The sequence below is a fragment of the Lissotriton vulgaris genome, chromosome 11 (assembly GCF_964263255.1).
Source record: "Lissotriton vulgaris chromosome 11, aLisVul1.2, whole genome shotgun sequence".
In the NCBI taxonomy this organism is placed as follows: domain Eukaryota; kingdom Metazoa; phylum Chordata; class Amphibia; order Caudata; family Salamandridae; genus Lissotriton; species Lissotriton vulgaris.
The window spans coordinates 425,096,535-425,119,489 of NC_141699.1; the positions used below are offsets into that span (position 1 = coordinate 425,096,535).

General features: G+C 44.3%; 1 protein-coding gene across 1 annotated transcript in view; it reads right to left on the reverse strand.

The window, feature by feature from the left end:
- CDS2 (CDP-diacylglycerol synthase 2) overlaps nucleotides 1–22,955 on the reverse strand; it is a 407,465-nt gene that overhangs the window by 188,721 nt on the left and 195,789 nt on the right. Inside the window, exon 5 of the mRNA XM_086943509.1 lies at nucleotides 3,963–4,102. Within this exon, the coding sequence (XP_086799635.1) occupies nucleotides 3,963–4,102 (140 nt within the window). The remainder of the gene's footprint in view (nucleotides 1–3,962; nucleotides 4,103–22,955) is intronic.

Genomic DNA, 22,955 nt, shown 5'->3' on the forward strand with positions numbered 1-22,955 from the left:
AGAAGTGACAGAACTTCTTCTTTGAGCAGAGTAAGGACATTGGACGCTGCCAGGCTGGTATATGGGGAGGGGTTGCTGTATGTTCCAGGCAGTAGTCATACTGGATAATCTGTCTTACCCATTTGTCTGTTGTAATGGAGTTCCAGACAGTCAGGAATTGGTTTAGTCTGCCCCCCACAGGAGTGCAATTCTGTTGGGGGAGCAGAGGGAAGTCACTGTTTTGTGTGGCGGAAGAGGTTTGATTACTGTTGTTACCCCGACCTCTTCCCTTGTTGTTATTCCCTCTATATCCTCCCTTAAAATATCCCTTGTTAGAGGATGTTTGTGTGTTGGATTTGAAGGATGTTGTGTTGTCTGCACCGGTTTGTTTGGAGCCCCCTCTATAAAAGGAGCGACGAAAGGAACCTCTAGTTTGTGTGGACTGTAAAGCTCCCATAGGTTTGGCAGTGTCTGTATCCTTCTTCATTTTGTCCAGTGCTGTGTCAAACTCTGCTCCAAACAATTGGTTCTGATTAAATGGTTGATTTAAAATGGTAGTTTGGACCTCTTGTTTAAATCTTGAAATGCGTAGCCACGCATGTCTTCTAAGTACTATACTAGTATTTACAGCTCTAGATGCAATATCGGCAACGTCTAGTGCGCACTTGATTGAGGCATTAGAAATGAATTTGCCTTTCTGTATAACATCATTTGCTTGTGCCTTATATTGGTCAGGTAGATGGTCTAGCAGGTTCTCTAACTGATCATAATGAGCCCGTCATATCGGGAAAGTAAGGCTTGTGTATTAGCTATACGCCATATGTTGGTAGCTTGTGCGGCTATTCTTTTACCTGAGGCATCTATGACCTTGGATTCTTAGTCCGGTGGAGGTGCCTCACCTGAAGTTTGTGAGTTTGCTCTCTTCCTAGCATTGGAGACGACTAGGGAATCTAATGGTAGTTGCCCTTTAATGTAGGATGGATCTGCAGGTGCAGGTCTATATTTTTTCTCAATCCTAGGGTTTAAAATCCTAGTACGTTCAGGGTCTTTAGAAAATTCTGGAGCATGTTTGATGACCCCTTTAATCATAGGAAGAATTTGAACAGATCTCTGCGATTGTTCAAAAGTATCTAATAGGAAATCTACCTCTGCCTCGTCAGAATGCATAGTGACCCCGTGGTAAATGGCAGCTCTGTTTAATAGGTGCCCAAATCCAATGTTATCTTCTGGGGGAGAAGGTTTTGATGGGTATGACTGTGGGTCAGGAATGTCTGGTATATCCTGTGGGTTTGGGTACTTCCAGACTGTGTCACCTGTAGGGTATGGGAAAGGCTCATCTGTGTCCATCCCTCCTCCTAAACTATACTCATCATCATTTTGAGGTGTGTGTGGTGACAAAAGAGGAGAATGTGAAGGAGAAATCTGTGGTAAATTGTTAAGAGGAACAGGAGATGAAGGAGAAGGAAGTATAGGTGAAGAAGGGTGCATAGGGGATGTGGCAGAGTCCTTCTTCTTGGCAGGAACCACAGGAGTGGATGTTTCATCTGCCTTCCTCTTCTTATGTTGTGTGGTTGACACCTGACCTGTCTTGGGGTCGATGTAGATTTTCTTTTGCAGAGGATCTGGCTGGAAAAGTTCTTCTGCTTGAGAAACCCTTGTCTGCGCCGATTTGTTTGGTACCGGGTGAGGTTGCTGCTTGTCTTTAGCCTTAGGAGTTGTTACAGTGTCCTTTGGCGTACTTTTCGACACCGAGGGTGCTGTTTTCGGTGTTGTAGGCTGTTTCGAGGCTTTGGACGCGTCGGAATCAGGCATTGTCGCTTTCGGCATCGAAGACGATGTCTTCGGAGTGGAAGCTGGTCTCTGCGGCTTCGAGGCGTCGGACGCTGGCTTCGTACCCTTGTCTTTAGAAGTCGACGGTTTCGGAGCCGATACTTTTCTCGGTTTTGGTGCTGAAGGAGCTGGTGGGATCGACACATGCGGCTTGCTTGGTACCGAGGTACCAGAAGGCTTAGTTACTTTCTTCGGAGCCGGGCTCGATGGCGGGGCTGTCGAAGTGGTTTTTCGGTCGCGACTGGGCCCCGGAGGCGGAGTGTTGGACTTTGCCTTCAATCTGGGTGCTGTGTGTGGTGCAGGGGTAGTAGTACTCACTTGCTGACCCGATAGTATGGAGTCATCTGAGTCGTCTGCCTCTAATACGATCTGGAGATCATCTGAATCTTCTTCGGGAACTAGCGGAACATCCTCGTCGAAGATATCCACCGGTTCCGGAGTTGATCTCTGCATGTCGTGTCGACGGGCCCTCCGATCTCTGATGGTTTTCTTGGATCGAAAGGACGCGCAGGCTGTTCAGCTGGATTCGTCGTGTTCTGGCGATAAGCACAGGTTGCAGAACTCGTGGTGGTCACTGCATGGAAACTTTGCTCCAAACCCGGGGCATTTCTTGAATGGCGTCCTTTCCATGAGGTGTAGGCCTCAAGGCGTGGATAGGCCCAACAGCCCGCGTCGACGACCGGAATCGAGCTGATGGAAACGAAACGATGTTAGTCGGTATCAAAGTTATTTGAAGAGTTTTAAGAAGTTTTTTGCGCTTCGAAGTGCTTGAAAAGTTGATTTCTAGCTGGAGCGAAAAACTTTCATCCGAACCCAGTGGCGGAAAAAAAAATCTAAGGATGGAACCGATGTCCATGCGCACTATCGTCCAAGGGAAGAGTCACCTATCTCGTGACTACAAAAGACTTCTTCCAAGACGACAACAACATGCAATCATCCAAGCCCAACACCAGGTGGCGATCTAATGCATAGTGTAGTATCTGCAGCTTATATGCCTCGAGCATACTTTTATGGACTGAGCGAAGATGGAAGCTAGAAAGTCTCAAAGCAGTGGCAGAAAGAGGGTGGTAAAAAGGCTAATGGTATTAATAGGTGGATCTAGAGCTCTCTCTAACAGAGGCAACAAGTATGTTTCATAGCTGTGTTATCAAAACTCTGACTAAATGAGTCACATGGAACATTTACCATAAAGAAAAGTGGCAAGGGGTACTTAAAAGCCATTCATAGCATGCAGACTGTCACGCGCTTTAGCCAGCAGCATTAAATGAATGCAACTAGAGGCTACTGAAAAGCAGGCACTGGGAATACAATTGTTCATTTATTTTCCAAGAATGCATAGAAGACAAGAGCTGTAGCTTGTGCACTTCAGAGTGGGACAGATAAGCACACCAAGCAGCAATTCATCTGATGAAACAGGTTTCTAGAGTTCAAAAGGGGGTATTCAATGACAACCCTGATTAGGACAAAACTGAACATGATCCCTTTTGGCTTTTTGGAGAGGATCACTAACATAGGTCAGATATGGCATTTTTGTAACATAAAAAAGTGAGCATTCTTTTTTCAGTATGCATTCCACATTTATTCTCATAAACAGCATGGAAATCTACTTTGCACACTCTGTCCTGGCACGTCAAACACTGCCAGAAAACAGAACACGAACAAAGCAAGGCCAGAGTTGCCTGGAGTCTTTTTATTGGCGTGAAATGAATAATTGATTTTCATGACATTTCCATGAAACCACAATGTGGATTCTAAAAATAAACACAAGGATTGAAGTTGGAAAAAAAGAAAACGTTACATTTTAAGAAGAAAAGTACAGTGGTAATGAAGGAAAGAAAACAGTAACTTGGAGAGAGCGAGAAATAGAGGCATGAGAGATAGAGGAGAGACATAAACAGAAGAGAGAGAGAGAAAGAGGTGGTGTTGGCAGCCTGTGTGTGTTCTGCACTGAAGTTGCCAAGAAGCAATAGCAGAATAGTATTTCTATTGAAAACTAAATTAAAAAGTGGACGGAACGATTCCTGAAAATAATGCATTAATAAAAACAAAGTAGAACTTACAAGTACAAATCTTGAAAAAGAGTTCATCCGCAAAATAACACAATAAAACATATGCAGGTCTAAAGGGGTAGGCAGAGCTAGAAAAGGACTTACCCATAAGGTACAGTGCAAAGGATATGAAGCGATGATACTTGCTTAGGATCCTCAGAGGCTCCTCTCGCTGCACTAGGGTGAAGAAGTAGTCTGTCACAGTCTCCCCGTAGAAGAAATAATTTACACACAGCAGGAAGTACCTGGAACAGAGAGAGGAAGAGGTTAGGCTCCTTAGAGAGAGGCCCATCCACTGACCGCTGCAGTGGCAGATAACTCCTTTTGAGTTTGAAAATGCAAGCAAGTGCCATTTTGCTTGTCTTTCCATGTAAAGTTCTAATGAGGTTTAATTCCTGTGGCCCTGAAAACATTTCTGCTGTGAACCGTATCAGCCATGTCTTAAACCTGCTGCCAGTCTGTTGTATTCTATTCTAAAGCTTTCAAGGCAGAAATGACAAGATAAAAATTAATATGCATTGGTAAAGCCAAGAGGTCTTGCCTATGGGCCAGATATTGACTTTGTCAATCGGGTGTGGGTGGGGTGAACAGGAGGGCAGGTGTGGGTGGTGAACAGGAGGGCAAATGTGGGTGGTGAACAGGAGGGCAGATGTGGGTGGTAAACAGGAGGGCTGGTACAAGTGGATTACAGGACTGGTATAAAAGCATTATGAAGCGGACATCGCTGGCCGCTTGATGGCTTTTTTTTGTTTTGTCTGTTGGGGGTAGAAGAAACAGAGACAGGTAGGAGATGAGAGAAGAAACAGGGACAGGGGTGGGAAGTGAGAAAAAAAAGAAGGACCAGGGTGGGAAGGGGAGGAAAAAACAGGGAAGAGGTGGAGCGTGGGAGAAGAAGAAAGAGGGACTGGGCAGGAGAGGAGGAGATGGATTCAAATGCAAGCTTCCTAGTTCAAAAATAAATAAGGTTAGCAATGCAAATATGTTTATCTGCCACTTGATATCTGCCCGCAAGCCAGGGGTGGGGATGTCATATAACTGCCAAAGCTGCCACATTTCGAGATGGGGAACCAGGTTCGAGGCTTGACGCTGGCTCAACATTCTTCATCCTTTGCCCTCAGTCCTGACCTGCAGTTATCTCATTCCCCTGCTCCCTTTATTTCGACATATGTTATTGATTCAAACAGCAAGAAATTTCCCCCAGCTCAGGACATCAAAGTGATGTGCCGCTCCAGGCCAATCAACTTTCCTAAGCTTGTAGAAAGCCCAGCCCTGTGACTGGAGCACACTGGCCCAGCAATGGAGTGCATCAAAGATTAGCTGACCTGTCTAAATAAAACAACACATTGCTTGGACGATGGTAGCCTGTTGGTGACAGAAAGGAACGCAAATCGATCGAAGTCATCTTTGTTTATAACTCAGCTTTGCTCTTCACCTCTTGTTATCAATAACTTTGCATCATGGCGGACAGGTCGTCTGTTTCCATATCCTCTCTTTTTAAACATGTCACACTGTAAATTAGCCTTTTACGAAAACACATTTATTAAAAAGATTGGATATTCAACGGCTGTTCTCTAAAGGTGATGGAAATGATACACAATTTTTTTGCTAACTCCCAGGGGAGCAATAACGCTGCTGGTGCAGAGATGCCCCCAGCGGGTAACCAGTTAGTGTATCAGGTGAGGCCCAGTACCAGCAAACTGTGGGAGGAAGCCAAATGATTGTGTACTTTCTACCAGGGTCTGGTGGCAGGTTAGATGAGGGCGTCTGCTGACCTTTGAAATGATCAAAACCTTTCAAATTTGCTTGGGTGTGACAATTGACATTTGACATCAGACTTTTGTCTGAAAATTTTACTGAGTCATAGCTCATCTTGCTTCCATGTTTGAAGGCCTTTAAGGCAGAGCTTCGCAGTGTAAAAATAAATAACGTCAGCATAAACATGTGTATCTGATAACTGCAAGCAAGGGGAGCGGATGTGGCAATACAACCAAAGCAGCAAACTTTTGATCTAGGGACCCAGGTTTGACTTTTGGCATTGGCTCAACATCCTTAGACTCTGGAAAAATCACGTATTCTTCCTGTGCCAACACAAAATGAATTTGTTCTTGTGTAAAGCGCTCCAGTACCTTCAGGTTGAGTTTGCGCTATATAAAAGCTACAACAAAAACAAAAGTCAGAGGAGGGGACAAAGGCATCTGACCTCCAGGCTCATTTATTGTGCTGTGTGGGGGCACAGACAACAGGGAGGGTACAGGCGACAGAGCCAGCCACTCTGTAGAGTGGCTCAACAAAAAGAAAACAACAGCTCCCAAAAGTGCGAGCAGTGTAAGAACACAAGTACTTGGGCCATGCTCTAGGGGAGAGTTACATGTAAGAAGAGAAAATTGGCAAACGCAGAGCTGACCAGCAGGAAGCAAGCTATTGATAGTGGCTTTAGGGCCAACCAATGGTAAGCACTGGGCAGCCTCCAAGCCCACTAACTGTAGACATTAGGTCAACCTCCCACAATGAACTCACATCACGCCACACCTCAGGGAGCTCCACTGGCTCCCGATACACAACTGCGCTAATTTCTATCTCCTCACACACACATTCAAGGCACTACACAACGTAAGCCCCAGTAACCTGAACAGACCCATCTCCTTTCACCAACCACCAAGACACCTCCGCTCCACAGGACTCTTACTTGCACTTTGCCACGCACAAACAGAACCAGATCCGAAGCGTTCTCTTACATTGTTCCTAAAGAGTAGAACTGCCCCCCACTCCACATCAGAGCTGTCTTCTCTCTTCTTGAATTCCACAAGAAGTAAAACACCAAGCTTTTCAATTAACTAACCTACCATAGGCAGAGCTAGCCACACACACACACACACGCACAGACACCTGTACAGCACCAGGATACACTCATGGGTGATAGTGCGCTTTATAAATACACATAACAGGTTTTTGAAGATGGGACTCAATGGTACAAGTGGTCTGGCACAGAATTAGAAGTTCTCAACTGCCTGATTACTGGTCTGAATCAGACTCAAAGGCAGCAAGACCATAGCTTATTCCGATCTGAAAATATGTTGGCTGGCCTATGCACAACGCATTACCGGTCTCAGTTCTGCCCTTACCAGGAAGTTGCCTACTTTACACTAAATCACAAAGAGTGCTTGTTGGTAATCTTGCAAGGGAGGCCGGGCCACAACTCCTGCTTCCTACGCTGCCACATACTCAAGATGCTGTGTTTAGTGCTGTATCTCTGTGTAGTTCAGTTTAAAAAGAGTTCATCATCAAATAAGGCATGATTTAAAGAAGCCATTAAAGGCTTATAACTACTCTGGAATTAAAGCAGGAGAAGAATGGTGTCTTAAGGCCAGTCAGTCTGTCTGCTGTTATGTACTGAAATAATATACGGCTATACATAAGGGTACCACAAGACACAGAGGAGTTCTGTGACAACACTAAGGTGAGGCTTGAGGCCTCAGGTCATTATAAAGTTACAGAGCTTGAAGTGGACTTGCTGTTTCCTTTTAATGTGCCCTTTTCAGCATTTTACTCCTTTTAAAATGCTGTCTTTTTTTCCATTCCGATAAAAGCTCACAAGGGGCCCTGTTTTATATTTGGCACTATCAGGCAGGTCTGGCCTTCTAGCCAAGAGCAGTTTGTTTTCTATTATCGTTAAAATGCAAAATATAAGTCCCATAAGGGAACCCTTTTTAAGGCTTAAAATTCAGGAGGAACTACAGGTAGTAGTAGCCAAATGATTGAATTCTTTCTACCAGGGTCTGGTGGCAGGTTAGATGAGGGTGTCTGCTGACCTCTGAAGTTATCAAAACCTTTCAAATTTGCTTGGGTGTGACAATTGACATCAAACATCTGTCTGAAAATTTTACTGAGTCATAGCTCATCTTGTTTCCATGTTTGAAGACCTTGAAGGCAGAGCTTTGCAGTGTCAAAATAAGGCAGGCCCAGAAAGTGAACTGAAGAGTGGGTCTGAAGGACTTATTTTTATACTTGGTGCCCTCTTTGAAGTAGACTTTTCTAGAGGTTTCTGTTTGAAGTGCTTGGAATTTTCTGACTTCCCGGCCACAGCTCCAGGCTGGCTGTAGGAACAAAGCAGTGGTGACAAGCCCTTTGTGTGAAGGCACAGCATAGCCTATTCAGTTGAAAGTGGGGCTGTGCCCAGCTACGCCCACCCCCCAAACCTGCCAGCAGATGGCCCATTCAGGAATACCTAATCCCTCTATAGAGTGACTGTCTGTGAGGAATTCACAAAGTCTAACTGCTAACTACACCCAGTCATGTGACCTAGGCAGGCTGAAGGCAATAAATGGTAAAGGGCAGGCAAATCCCAACTTTCTAAAAGTGGCATTTTCAAAATAGTAAATTCAAATCTGATTTACCTTGAAAGAAAATTTGTTATTTCAATTTCACAGATACCAAACATTAAATTTTATTTTGTCCCCAATAGTGCTTAATAGATGTAACAAGTCAACCCAATGGTATCCTATGAAGCAGGCAGGCCTCACACTACAGAAAAACGAAATTAGGGTGTTCTCACTACCAGGACATGGAAAACTTAAAAGTACATGGATAACCTTTTAATTACAATACACACTGCCCTATGAGCTACCTAAGGACTATTATAGGGGTGACATGCAAATAAAGAAGAGTGTAAGGCTTGCTAAGGGGGGTTATATTGCCAAGTCGAATTGGCAGTTTAAAACTGCATTCAAGCAGCAATGGCAGGTCTGGGAAATATTTTAAGGAACTACTTAAGTGGGTGGCATTTCATTCACAAGCCCAATGTATATGGTATACCACTCTAAAAGGGACTTAAAAGTAAATTAAATGTGCCAATTAGCTGTAAGCCAATTTCACCATGTTTAGGGGAGCGAGCACAAGCACTTTAGCACTGGCTAGCAGTGGTAAAGTGCACAGAGTCATAAGGCCAACAAAAACGAATTTCAGAAAAAATGGAGAGAAAAAAGCAAAAGGTTTAGAGCATGACCCTGAAAAGATGGCCAGCTCCAACACTTGCTGCATAATCATAATGGCCATGACAACGGTAAAGCTCTGGAGAGTGGTTTGGAGGCTGTCATTATTATGATGAAACCTGTATTTCACAGGGAACCATTATATATTTTCTATGAAATGTGGGGTTTTGTACCACTACATTTTCAGCAATAAAAACACAATCATATAACATGTATACATGTGTTGACCCTATTCTTTGGATTTTTTTGAAAATTATTGCTCTGTTTAAAACATGAACATTATGCAGAACAAAGAGGGACAAGCTGCTTTTACTTCGTGTTTGCTTCCTGGGGCAGGGTAGCAAAAATGCTCTCCATGAAACAGAATATTGAGTTATGTCATCTTCCCTCAGAGATTGGGAGGGAGATTATGGTTGTTACTCAAATGGAGGCTTTGTACTGTTAAATATAAATTTCAGTGTTTTACTGCTACCAAAGAAATGTGGGTTCCACAGAATGTTTTTTTTCTCACAGCATCAGAGGGAATGTGGTTCCTTGTCGTCTGCTGGCTGAAAGATGGCCACAATAACTCATCACAACTTGCTTGTAATAAACTGTTAAAGTGAGGTAATTTTCTGGTCTGGTCGCAAATACATTCTGATATCTGATCATGCCTGTAATAAGAAAATACTTTTCCAGAGTTTAAACTGAGCCCCATCTGGTGAAGCCAATGTCTTTGGTGCCCTGACAATTCCAGATTTGGTACAGAAAGTATTTTGAGACAGCAGGTGAATCGTGAGTTGCTTTCTGTAAGAATGTGACTCATTAATTGGAGTAGATTGTAGTCTACCACAAGCAATAATGTCATTAACCTGCTAGGTCCGGGGCAAGGTCTCATAAATTTGAATCTGAGCTAAACCCTAGTAGCAATGGCAAAGAGCAGACACGCTTAACTTAAGGAAAATGTGTAAAACACTGAGAAGTACCAAAACAGGTAAAAGCTCAAAAACAAAACACAATAAAAATGTTACTCTAGTTTATAAGAAAGGGGAAAATATCATTAACAAAATTACACAAAATGACAGAAATCCAAATGGGGGACTGGAGATATGAAAGTTTAGACTGAAGAAAAAAAGCATCAAGAAAAAGTGAAGCATCAATCGGTAAGTACGTCTGCGGTTCACCAGGACCTAGGAGTGTTTTCAGGCCGATCGTAATGGAGTGAAGGTCGGAAACACCAAACAGATTAGTCCATGTCAAAGATATTACCTTCTGATTTAGTCTCTGAAATTAAAGTCAAAGTCCTCCAGCAGGGCTAGGCAGCAGGCTGTATCCGGCAAAGTCCCTTACAAGTCAGAAAGGTGTTGAGCGATGTCCCACTAAAGCTGTTCATTTTAGGTGGAAAAACACAAGTGGGACTAGTCAGGTATGACGCGCAAAGAAGCCCTCTCATCATCTGGATACTTTTAGCACCTTCGTTCAGTCAAGATTTCTGCATTCGGACTTAGGGCCTATAGGAAGGCAGCCCGCCATTCCGAGATGGAGTAAATTACTCCATCTGCATAATGGAGGGACTGCCCACCTAATCTATAAATGACTGTCAAGCAGGTAGTTAATTATAAAAGCCTTGGCAGGAACCACCATCATGGAAGTTCCTGTCAATGCATTCAACTCTGTGACGCAGTCCTGTTAGCACAAAGTATTTGTTTTTTCTTTACAAAAAGAAAACCCAGAAACAGGATTTTCTTTTGTAAAAAAAAAAACATAATGGTCCACTCACCATGGGAGTCTTCTCCCATGGTGGGTGAAGCATTATTATACTTTTTCTGTCCCTTACCATCAGGTTCTGCCTGGCGGGAAGGAACAATAAATAAATGGCTACATGTCCACCCATCTAAATTGGGTGGGTGGACATGTAGCCATTTCTCCGACAGCCCTTATGCCCTAGGGCCATTAGAGATGTCTGGCCACAGCAGAGACTAAGTAGTCTCAGCGGTCTCTGCTGTGGTCAAACCTAAGGGCTGCCTGACATTAAATTAGGCAGGCGGACCACTATGTTGAAAGGCAGGGAACTCCGCCGCCGCATCGGAGTTCCTTTACCACCAACTTATAACTCAGGCCCTTAGTCTCGTTTTTGGACTCCGATTACTCCAGAAGATCAAGGCAACAGGCTGTATCCAGGAAGGCCACAACTAAGTAAAATAAGCTTGCCACAGGGTTCGCTAAACTGCATTTTCTGGCTGCAAAAGGCTCTGGGTAGGACCAACCTGATCTTCGGACCCAGTAAGTTGTGCTTCGGCAGACTGAATTGGGTGGTTGGTCACGGTCTTCTGGAAGTCCAATATTTAAATTGTTCATAGATTTCAGATGATGTCATTCTGTACACTACTGAGGCTCCAAGGATCTTGTGGACAGCACTTAGGGGTCTGGACCCACTTCAGCAGAGGCCACCAGCAGGGTCTAGTCTTCTTCTACTTGCAAATGGTCACTCCAGGAAAAGGCCTCTTGCAGCTTTTGCTGTTCCTGTGGCCACAAAGGAGATCAGTCAACCGACCTTTGGAGTCCACTTATTTCTCCTGGACACAAGCGGACTGCAGTGACAGTGGCACATCTATGCACGTGTGCACACGGCTCACTTCTCACTAGTGGAGAAGTTACGGCATGACGTCATGCCAGGTGAGCATTGTAGGGGAAGGGAAATCCTTTAAAGATAGTAATTTCCTCTCTGGATTTCCCTTCTCTTTTTGAAACGCGGGAGCAGCAACATCTTCTTGGCTAGGGCTTTAAGTGGAAGCTTTTTCATTATTATATACAGGCAATATTTGCTGCTTATTTTTCATGTACAACTAACAACCATTGGCAAAGCCATTAGTCTTGACTTGTAGGTATGATGATACTTGTTGTATAATATATCTGGATGCAATAACAGAAGCAGCAAAAAACAAGTCTGGCGACACACTATGCTAAGCACAGATTTTTACCCTATGTATTTGTAAGCCAAGCCCTTAATTACATAGGCCACTCCCCTTTGAGAGCCCCCTCCCCCGGTTTTTTCATCCGACTTAAAGCCCTGCCCTACGCCATCGTCAATAATATAATGAGTTACTTCAAGTGTCTGGGAATGTCCCCTGCATTTGGACAACTGACTCCTCATTCTCGCCCTTCACTTTCAAGCTCACCCTGCACTCACAGCGATCACAAAGCCCTCATACTGATCACCATGCACTCATACCAGTCACCCGCTTACCCTGCACTCACAGTGATTACTGCACTCACAATGCACTTGCGCTGTTGACCCGGTACCTCACACTGCTGTTACACTAGCACACGACTCAACCTGCGCTCTTGTGAACTCCACTCACCTGCCCTCCACACTCACAATCTGCAATCTCACTCAAATAAGCCCATCACTAACCATACATTAATTTGTCCCACTCTGCACTTACATCCGCACCCAAATTCATATGCTCACTTCACTCACCCTGCACTCACTCCTCTCACCCTCCTCTCACACTGTCACATCGCTCAGCGTGCACTCACATGGGCACTCCTGCCACTCCCACAGTGCAGAGGTTTAATGTGCCTGCTACAAAGAACATGTACCAAGCAGACCACTAAACTGAGTGTGAGTAAACAATGAGTAGTGCTATATAAAAAATTGAAATATATGCCAGAAAGGTACTATAGAGAGATGAGGTGCATCGTTGGTGAGTTTTAGTGAGGAAATTCATGGAGGAGGAGGACATTTGGGAGGGGCGCCAAAAGAGATTGTTGCACTATGTGCTACCAGTGCTAGGGCCAGCCCTGGCTTGGAGTGTTAGCCCCCACCCAAAGTTCAGGTCTAGTTGCGCTCCTGTACACAAGTATGGGCATGTCGTGCCCCATCAAGGTTTTCATCCTAAATTACAAAAGGACACATTTACATGCACTGCAATCCAGTCTTTAATGGAGCACCTTGGTAGAGACAGCACTGTTTTTGCCCTGATGGCCTAGAATCATTCCTAAACAGATTCTTGTAAATACCGTTTTGTTTAATTTCTTTTAAATGTGATTGATGTGAGGAAGTCTATTACTATTTGCAGAAAAATGTGCTTGTTCCATGCAACAACTATAAAAAGTTTATTTTAGATTCAAGCGGGTCCTCACATTTGAGAAATTGGAGGATATCACAGATATTATTCGCTGTAAAATTAGTGGGCTGCTGCTTTGTTACAACAGTGAAAAGACATCACTCTCTCTGAATATTAGATGTAAAGGCTTTTAGAATTTCGACAACAGTGCCTGCGTAACCTGGCTAAAGAGGGTATGGCAGAGCTGAAAGTAACGTTAACAAAAGACAAGGGAACCCAACAGAGCAATAGGTCCGGGACCTTGGGTAGTTATGTTTTTTCTAAAGACAGTGGTCCCTAGACAGTAAGTAATATTTTCAAACAATAAATATAGGCTGAATCGTTACTATATTCTTTGTCCAGCTGGACAGTATTTAATATAACATAAGAGAAATATGACAGCTAAGATGTGGCTTAAATTCAAGTGGGACAACACCGGTGTCCTACTACCACACTTAAAGCAAATCAAACAGAAGGGAAAAGGGTGGAGGCAAGGGAAACGGTCTGCGGAACTAGTCAATAGATAAACAGAAATCCAATGGTTACACTATTGCTACAAGTCATACATTTGTAAATTGTGAGCATATAGTGTATTGTGGTCGACGACGTTTCGAACTCTATTTTGAGAATACAGAGTCCATCTTCAGGACATAGAATGCATGCCTTCAATTACAGTAATTATGAAACATAACCCACATCTGTGGGACAGTGATTGAATGAAACGCATAAATTGTATGAAAAAATAGGAAAAAGACATGGGAAAGAAATGTGGGGAAAAGGAATAATAAACAGAAAATTAAGTAGGGCAGAACAAAATGGTTACAACCAGTACATGTATTAGGTTCAATTTAATTAAAATGGTGATTAGCACACAACAAGCAGCGGACGTTTGGAGATAGAAAAAGAACAGATTGGGGAGATACTCTCAATCCTAACACGTGAAAGAAGATAAAAGGGGCAGCTACGTGCCAAGAGAGTGAGATAGGCGGTGGAATATCGAGAGTGTCTAATGATAAGAAAACACGGCGCTTGTGAGATCCGGTGAAGTGTCTAATGATACGGAAACAAGACGCCTGTGGTATTACGACCTCGAGGTGATAAAGGTCATGCGGGGCAATTGGGTACAGATACATACAGTGAACTGGTGATCTTATGAGTGGGTCTGCTAATGGAATTAGCTGTAGTCTGATAAGTGATTGTGACGGCGTTTGAAGGATCTAAAGTGAGTGGTACCAATTACATGGGGAATTGGGACTTAAAATAAAGAAACAACAACGGGCACATACCTGGGTGGGTATGACAGCGAGCGCTTTCAAAATGGAATGCTCACTAGTAGACGGTTATCCGAGTCGAAAACTCTGAGGGAGGGATAATGCAAGATAAACCTAAGCAATAATTACAGAAACTGTAAACCTTAGTGTTATTAGAAAACCAAAGGATTCCGAGTTTGGCTTACCCGGTAAACAATATGAAAGGGTCTTCACAGAGTGGGATGGGTATGCTCAGACGTGAGTCCCATGCACTCCACACCACTAGATTCAAGCAAGCCGGGCTGAAGACGGCTGGAATGCCAGAAACCGGTCCTCGGAAGCTTGTTTCCGGTCCAGGGAAGGCATGGCTTGGCAGTTCGGGCTGGACTGTTCCCATAAGGCACAGGGTCAGACTGATTTGCATATGGTCATGTCTGAACTGGGGTGGTGTGGAGTGCAAAAAACGATGGATTTGAGACCAGATCTCTGTACTGGGATACATGTATGACATTGTTCTGCATTCTGTCCATCAACTGTGGTTTTTGCATTTGTCACCCGAGTGGGATGGGTATGCTCAGACGTGAGTCTCATGCACTCCACACCACTGGATTCAAGCAAGCCGGGCTGAAGACGGCTGGAATGGCAGAAACCGGTCCTTGGAAGCTTGTTTCCGGTCCAGGGAAGGCATGGCTTGGCAGTTCGGGCTGGACCGTTCCCATGAAGCACAGGGTCAGACTGATTTGCATAAGGCCATGTCTGAACTGGGGTGGTGTGGAGTGCAAAAAAACGATGGATTTGAGCCGAGATCTCTGTACTGGGGTGAATGTATGACATTGTTCTGCATTCTGTCCATCAACTGTGGTTTTTGCATTTATCACCCAGAGTGGGATGGGTATGCTCAGACGTGAGTCCCATGCACTCCACACCACTGGATTCAAGCAAGCCGGGCTGAAGACGACTGGAATGCCAGAAACCGGTCCTCAGAAGCTTGTTTCCGGTCCAGGGATGGCATGGCTTGGCAGTTCGGGTTGGACTGTTCCCATGAGGCACAGGGTCAGCCTGATTTGCATATGGCCATGTCTGAACTGGGGTGGTGTGGAGTGCAAAAAAACGATGGATTTGAGCTGAGATCTCTGTACTGAGGTGAATGTATGACATTGTTCTGCATTCTGTCCATCAACTGTGTTTTTTGCATTGGTCACCCCGAGTGGGATGGGTATGCTCAGACGCGAGTTCCATGCACTCCACACCACTGGATTCAAGCAAGCTGGGCTGAAGATGGCTGGAAACCAGAAACCGGTCCTTGGAAGTTTGTTTCCGGTCCAGGGAAGGCATGGCTTGGCAGTTCGGGCTGGACTGTTCCCATGAGGCACAGGGTCAGACTGATTTGCATATGGCCATGTCTGAATTGGGGTGGTGTGGAGTGCAAAAAAACGATGGATTTTAGCCGAGATCTCTGTACTGGGATGAATGTATGACATTGTTCTGCATTCTGTCCATCAACTGTGGTTTTTGCATTTGTCACCCTGAGTGAGATGGGTATGCTCAGACGTGATTTCAATGCACTTCACACCACTGGATTCAAGCAAGCTGGGCTGAAGACGGCTGGAATGCCAGAAACCAGTCCTCGGAAGCTTGTTTCCGGTCCAGGGAAGGCATGGCTTGGCAGTTCGGGCTGGACTGTTCCCATGAGGCACAGGGTCAGACTGATTTGGCCATGTCTGAACTGGGGTGGTGTGGAGTGCAAAAAAAGATGGATTTGAGCCCAGATCTCTGTACTGGGGTGAATGTATGACATTGTTCTACATTCGGTCCATCAACTGTCGTTTTTGCAAGGGTCTTCACGGAAGCAATGTCTTGTTAGGGGGAGGAAGGGAGGGAGGGGTTAGCCACGGGTTATAATCGGGCTTAGGCACGGTGTGGTGCATTAAGCAGAAACAAGCTGTTGGCAGAAAAGAGACTTACCGGGCTGAATGGCGGCGAGGCCAAAATTGCGTTTGTGACGGTGCTCTCTCGCGTTTGAGGCTGTGCTCGTGGATAGCGGGGAGTGGGAGGAGAACTAACCAGACGTCTAATATGGGTCATGTGGACAGGACATGTCACTCTGGGTAAGCCAATGGCGCGATGGAGTGTGAGAATAGAAGGTAAAGTCGTGAGTGGCGGCCATCTTAAAGTGGAGTACAGAATCTAATGAAAAAGATAGGAAGTGAGTGCGTGAAACGACCAAGTGTACACTTACATGACCGTAGCGGGTGGCATACATAACAGTCATATTTATAAAAAGAAGAACCACCATGCATAACACAGTTAGGAGCAGAATTATAATAAACTAGTCCAGTCTTCACGGAGGTTAAGGACATTATGAATACTGCAGGTCTTTAAAATCCATTTGAGCTCCTCCTTGTTTAGTAGTTGGTGGACATAAAGCACCTCTTGGAGGGATTTCTATAACAGAGATGATAGTCCATTTGAAGTTCATTTCTGTATGTCCCATTTCTTGGAAATGATCCACCAAAGGGGCATTCGGAGTCTTACAACGAATCTGACTTCGGTGTTGGCACATCCTTATGCGTGCCTTTTGTGTTGTCTGGCCTATGTACACCTTCTCACAGGGACAAAAAATGGCATAGATAACATTTGTGCTGTTGCAGTTAGTTAAGAATTTAAGTTCAAACTTTATTTCATTAAACACAAAATCTTTCCCTTCCAGAGTAACATCGGACATAGTACATTCTCCACATTTGGCATGCCCAGTAAGTTTTGGAAGTCCCCATAAGTTATTAAGGGTACTTTTTGGTTCAGTAGTAGGCAGTGCTTAACGTACTAGATGATCCCGTACATTTTTTGACTTTTTGAAAGCAAATAATGGCTTTTCAAGATTCAGTGGGCCTGCATTGATAACTGGCCAGTGTTTTTTGAAGCTTTTGGTAATAACATTGGAGATGGGCGAGAATGTGGTCACACAGACCAGCCGCTTCTGTGTTTTTTTTGGTTTAGGTTCTAGAAGGGCCTCTCTAGGGCAGTACCACGCTCTCTTTAGAGAGCTACGTATAAGTTTCTGTGGATAGCCTCTAGTGCCTAGTTTGTCACTAAGTACTTTGGCTTCACAGAAGTAGTCTTCCTTCATGTAGCAATTCCTTCTAATGCTGAGAAATTGTGAGTAAGGAATAGAGTCTCCAGGCGCGTGGGTGGTTGCTTTTGTAACTCAGTAAGGTATTACACTTGGTAGGCTTTCTGTAGAGACCAGTTACAAGCTTTCCTTCATGAAGTTGGATATTCAAGTCTAAGAATGGGATTGATTGCTTGTTTGTAGATAAAGTGAATGTGAGGCTGCTGCAATTGTTATTAAGCCAGTGGAGAAACTGACTGAGTGATGCCTGTGTGTCCTGCCAGATCATACAAATATCATCTATGTACCACTTCCACAGGACTATGCCACTGTGGAAGGGGTTCATAGGTGTGAGAATGTGTCCGCACTCAAGGTGGTCCATATACAGTACAGCCAGATTGGGGGCAAAAACTGCCCCCATGGATGTACCTTTTACTTGGCCATAATATTGTTCATTGAAGAGGAAAAAGTTCTTGGTAAGGCAGATTTCAAGAAGCTGTAAAATGAATAATGTTGGTACAGCACGGGGACTAGGACGACTGTCAAGAATGTTTTGGATGACCAACATTGAGTCAATTTGCAGAATGTTTGTGTACAATGACTCCACATCCAAAGTACACATGGTTTTGGATGTGGGGTCGAAAGGATACTCTCCGATCAGATTTATCATATACATACTGTCCCGAATGTAACAGTCTGTTTTGGGAACAAATTCCTTGATGAAATGATCCACAAAAAGCCCAAGGGATTCCAAAATGGACCCACAACCGGAAACTATTGGGCTTCCAGGAGGGGTCTCTGCATTTTTGTGGATCTTGGGGAGGGTGTTTATCACCGGGGTTCTGGGGGATTTGACATTGAGAAATTGGTGTTCCGTTAGACTTAAGAACCCTAATTCAGGACCCTCCTCTGTGACTTGTGCTATCAATTTCTGGATCTCTCTGGTGGGGTTACAAGACAGTTTACAATAGTGGTCTGTATTGTTTAACTGTCGTAAAATTTCCTTTTCGTAGGTATCTTGGTTTTGTAGGACAATGCCTCCCCCTTTATCCGCAGGTTTGATAATAAGATTGCTATTTGACTTAAGGCCATACATAGCTTCCTTCTCTGAAATGGAAATGTTTTTTATCTCAAAACTAGAGGACAGCATCCAGCGCTGGATACGCTTGCCACTATCGCTAGCCGATAGGATAGCAATAGTTAAAATGAACGTATTGCCCAAATTGTTATACATGTTTAACAACATACCTATCACACCGCCACAAGCAATATTCCGTCGCATGAACTCCATGGTGAGGACCCTGATATGGGCGGGCAAACAGGCCCGCGTTGACCTGCAGACTCTGACACTCCCGTTTGCACAAGGTGGCTTCAGTGTACCCGACTTTCTTCTATACTACCTCTGCGCGCAGGCGCAATATGCGGCATACTGGTACCATACAATCCCATACATCACACATGCGGCTATAGAGGAGAGCGATGCACATCCTGTTCCCCTCTCAGCAATAATCTCACATACACGACCTCCCTTACATGTCAGGGATATAAACACCGTGGATACTACGATCAAAGCGTGGCACAGACTTGGACAACTGGCGCATAAAGTCCCACTGTATGCCCCGGCCATGCCATTGCACCATCACCAGGCACTGTCAGTTACGGGGGAAGGAATCGGAATGTCCTTGCTGAGTAAGGCTGGCATTGACAGGCTGGGGGATGTATTTCAAGGGGGCACATTTACAAGCCTGGATCAACTGACTTATATAAAGAACCAAACACCCATGTTTCGCTTTACATATTATAGGCTGTCCAGAGCATTGAGGGAACACTATCCGACATTTCCATCGGAACCAGAATGCCTTGCACCACTGCAATTATTGATCACAACTAACGACTTATCCCACCTGGTGTCTAGACTGTACTCAGCTGCACAAACGGAAATAGCAGGACACACACTGAAGGCCAAAGAGCGATGGGATACAGTTCTAGACACGCCATTGACAGATGAGGAGTGGACGAGCACCTGCGCCCTGACACAAATATTGACACCTAACGGTAATTTAAGAATTATTCACTTTAAATTTCTCCACCAGATTTATTACACGCCGACGAAACTGCTTAGATTCGGGTTACAGGAAGAGGACAGGTGTAAAAGATGCAACAGGGAGGGAGCGGGTTTTGCACACTTGGCCTGGGACTGCGCCAAAATAGCAGGGTATTGGGAAGAGGTCACTGCCACGTTATCTGTCATACTGGAGGAAGAGGTGCAGTGCACGCCCAAGGTCTGTTTATTGGGTATAGTACCGCAATTTAGAGCATTGAAACGCAGGTTTTGTGCGATAGCCTTATTGTTAGCAAAACGGCAGGTGGCGAAATGCTGGCACAGTCGGAAGGTGCCGACAAAGAAAATATGGTTGCATGACATGTCCACCTGTCGTGACAAACTACAAACTTATGAGGAGCAACTGCCAGCAAAGTCCAGGCCAAAGAATGTTTGGTGTTATTTGGAGGATTACCTCACCTCACTACAGGATGGTGAGGAAGATGAGCACCTCGATTGCATAAGTTAGGTATGGTGACGCTTGGGGCACGAGATAGAGCCAAGAAGTGGCGGTCTGTCGGTGGGAACTAGAATAGGAGTCACAGTTGGTGTTTAGTATGTAAAAGGAAGCACTGTACGGTCTTAGTTGGGGTATGTTCTCTGTTTTTGTTACCTATAAAAGAAGAAAATGTAAGACTCACGTCTTGTTGTCAGCAAATAGCCGAACGGGAGGCACAAGGGGTGGCTCGACATTTCAGTGCAGAAATAGTTATATACAATACGAATATGCTTTGAGGAATGTTCATACAAACGTAGCGAGCCGGCCCCCGGGTTGTAGGCTCATGCTGTGTAAACTACTTGTGTTAATAAAGGTCTTACACAAAAAAAAAAAAAAAGAAATGGAAATGTTGTAGCGGATAAACATTCTTTGTTTTTCAAAAGATGCTACGTCATTGAGTACTAGGTTTTCAAAAGTCAGGATCTCGCTGGGAATCATATTCCCAGATGGGGATAACGTGGATGGTGGCCTGAATGAAGTATATTCTACAACTGCTGGTTTAGGATTCTGAAGAAAGAAGGCTTGCAATCTTATTTTGCGAAAAAATCTGAGTAATTCAGTTTGGATGTCTAAAAAGTTAGGGCGAATCTCTGAAACGAATGAGAGCCCTTTGTTGAGTATTGATAATTCGCAATGGGATAATTGGTGGTTAGTGAGATTGAAAATAGGGAGAGTGTTGATGTATTGAGTATTGTTACTCAGTGAGCAGATAGTTAGGTTGTCAATTGCAGGAGGAATTGCTACCACTGGTAGTGTTGGCGGCGGGTGTTGCGTTAGCCTGGGGGATACGGCCAGCATTGTGGTTGTTTGCCTCTCCCTCTCTTCGGGGGTTCTGGTGGGCCTCAGGCTAAAAAAGGTGTTTTATTGGAGGTGCTAGGGGCGTCGCTTTGGACTGAGCTGTCTGAGGATTCTGCAGATGTATCCGAGAATCCAACAAGGTTTTGGCGCCTATTAAACCTTCCCCACAGTCTAGTATTTTGAGGACCGCTCTAGGTCCTATTGGTGTAATAGTCCTTGGCTAAGTAGGGATATGCACGCTCATGTGAAAAGCCCTTTATGTCTTTTTTTGCTTTGTTGGATTTTTTGTTCTGTTCAATTCTATGAAACTCCTCAACGGTTTTTTGAACTTTTTCTAGGAGTTTCTTCGCCTCGCTAGTGGGGCACTGATCTTTAATCTGTTTTTCTAAATCGTCTATCTCACTGGTCAGTTTTTAGGTTCCTCAGAGGCTATATCTATAGTGTAACCATTGGATTTCTGTTTATCTATTGATAAACTGTCATATTTCTGTTATGTTATATTAAATACTGTTCGGCTCGACAAAGAATATAGTAACGATTCAGCCTATATTTAGAGCTGAAAGTAAATCATTTTAACTCAAAGCTGTACTGAACAGGGGCCCCTAAAATAGTTTTGGCCCAGGGCACCCAAAATCCTTAGCATGTCCCTGCCACCACAAAGTCTGTCAGACAACATTGCTATGAAGTAAAAGAGACATCATTAATTTATTATTAGTTCTATTATTTTAAACATAAGCCTGATATGTCCTAAACTCCCACTGCTTCAGGCTCATCGTACCACTAAAGAATTCTCAATTAGGTGTTCCTTCAGCGCTCCCTCTGTAGACTTTCAACTTTGTCTTCGGATCCATAACTGGTTGGTGGGCAATTATCCCATTATAATGCTGCCTAAAGCGTTTGGTAATGATTTCTAGAGAATAACTATTTCTCATGTCCCAGCTCTGAGCTAGGGAGTGCTAGAAAAATCTGACAACACTGTCTCCCTTACATTCCCTGTTTTGGCTGAAAATGTCTGCAGAGTTTTCAGCTTTGAGAGAAACTACTATCAAAACTCTCTTGGCTTTCAGCTAGTCCTATTTATGTGAGACTGGGTTCTCAGCACTTGCTGTATTAAAGACTAAGTACTGTTCAAGACTGGATGTGGAGCACAACCTGGGGATAGCAGTAGCAAAAATCCATCCACAGATTGACATTCTCTGGCGAAAAACAGGCACACCCATCACATATATGTTGGTGGTGTTATCAATCTATGTCATGTGTAAAACAAAGCATCCCGGTTAAAACAATCTGCGCCCATTTTATCTTGGAAAATGGCTTTTGGAGCAGAGTAATAAGCCACTGTCATTTAACCACACCCACTCACAAACCTGGAGTTTACTAAACACTCTCATTGTGTTGAATATTATTTGCTCAATATGGCCCGGGATATGCGTGTGGCGGTCGATTATGTAATGTACCCGATTCCAGAAATTTCTGTCAGGTGGTGGGGGGGCCCAACATCTAAAAAAATTCAGCTGGGGGGACTCAACCTACAAAAGTTTGAAGAACTCTGGTTTAGGGGGTGAGTATATGAGCCAGATTGAGAAGAGAATCATTTGGAGAAAGTGTCTGAAAGGAGGCAAGGGTTTTGTTGCACAAGAGAATTAAAGAGCTGTGACATATAATTCAGCCTTTATTTTTATTATTTATTTATTTATTGAATTTATTGAGCGCGACAGCTACCCATAAGGGTTTCCCAGCGCTGAAAGACAGGTGCAATAAAACTCCAGCCAGAGAAGTTTATTGGTCAAAAAGCCAGGTTTTCACGGCTCTGTGAAAGCGCGAGTGGCAGTTCTCCATCCGAATGTCCAAGGGAAGTGAGTTCCACAATCTGGGTCCCAGGTTTGCAAAAGAGCCTCCGCCCATTCTAGAGAGCCTAAACTTGGGTACACTGAAGAGATGATGCGATGAGGAGCGGAGTGAACGAGCAGGGCTACAGGGAGTAACAAGGGCCTGAAGGTATAAGGGAGCTACCCCAGTTTTGATCTTGTGCATAAAGCTCAAAGCCTTGAACTTTACACGATTTTCAAAACGGAGCCAATGAAGCTCCCTCAGGCGTTCTGTGATGTGGTCACGTTTCCGGCAGCCACAAATAAGTCGTGCAGCAGCGTTTTGGACTAGTTGAAGGCAGCGTGTGATGGCGTTGGTGGACCCCAGGTAGAGCACGTTGCCGTAGTTCAACCTCGAGGTCACCAAGGCACTCACAACGGATCTCTGGGTGTTGGA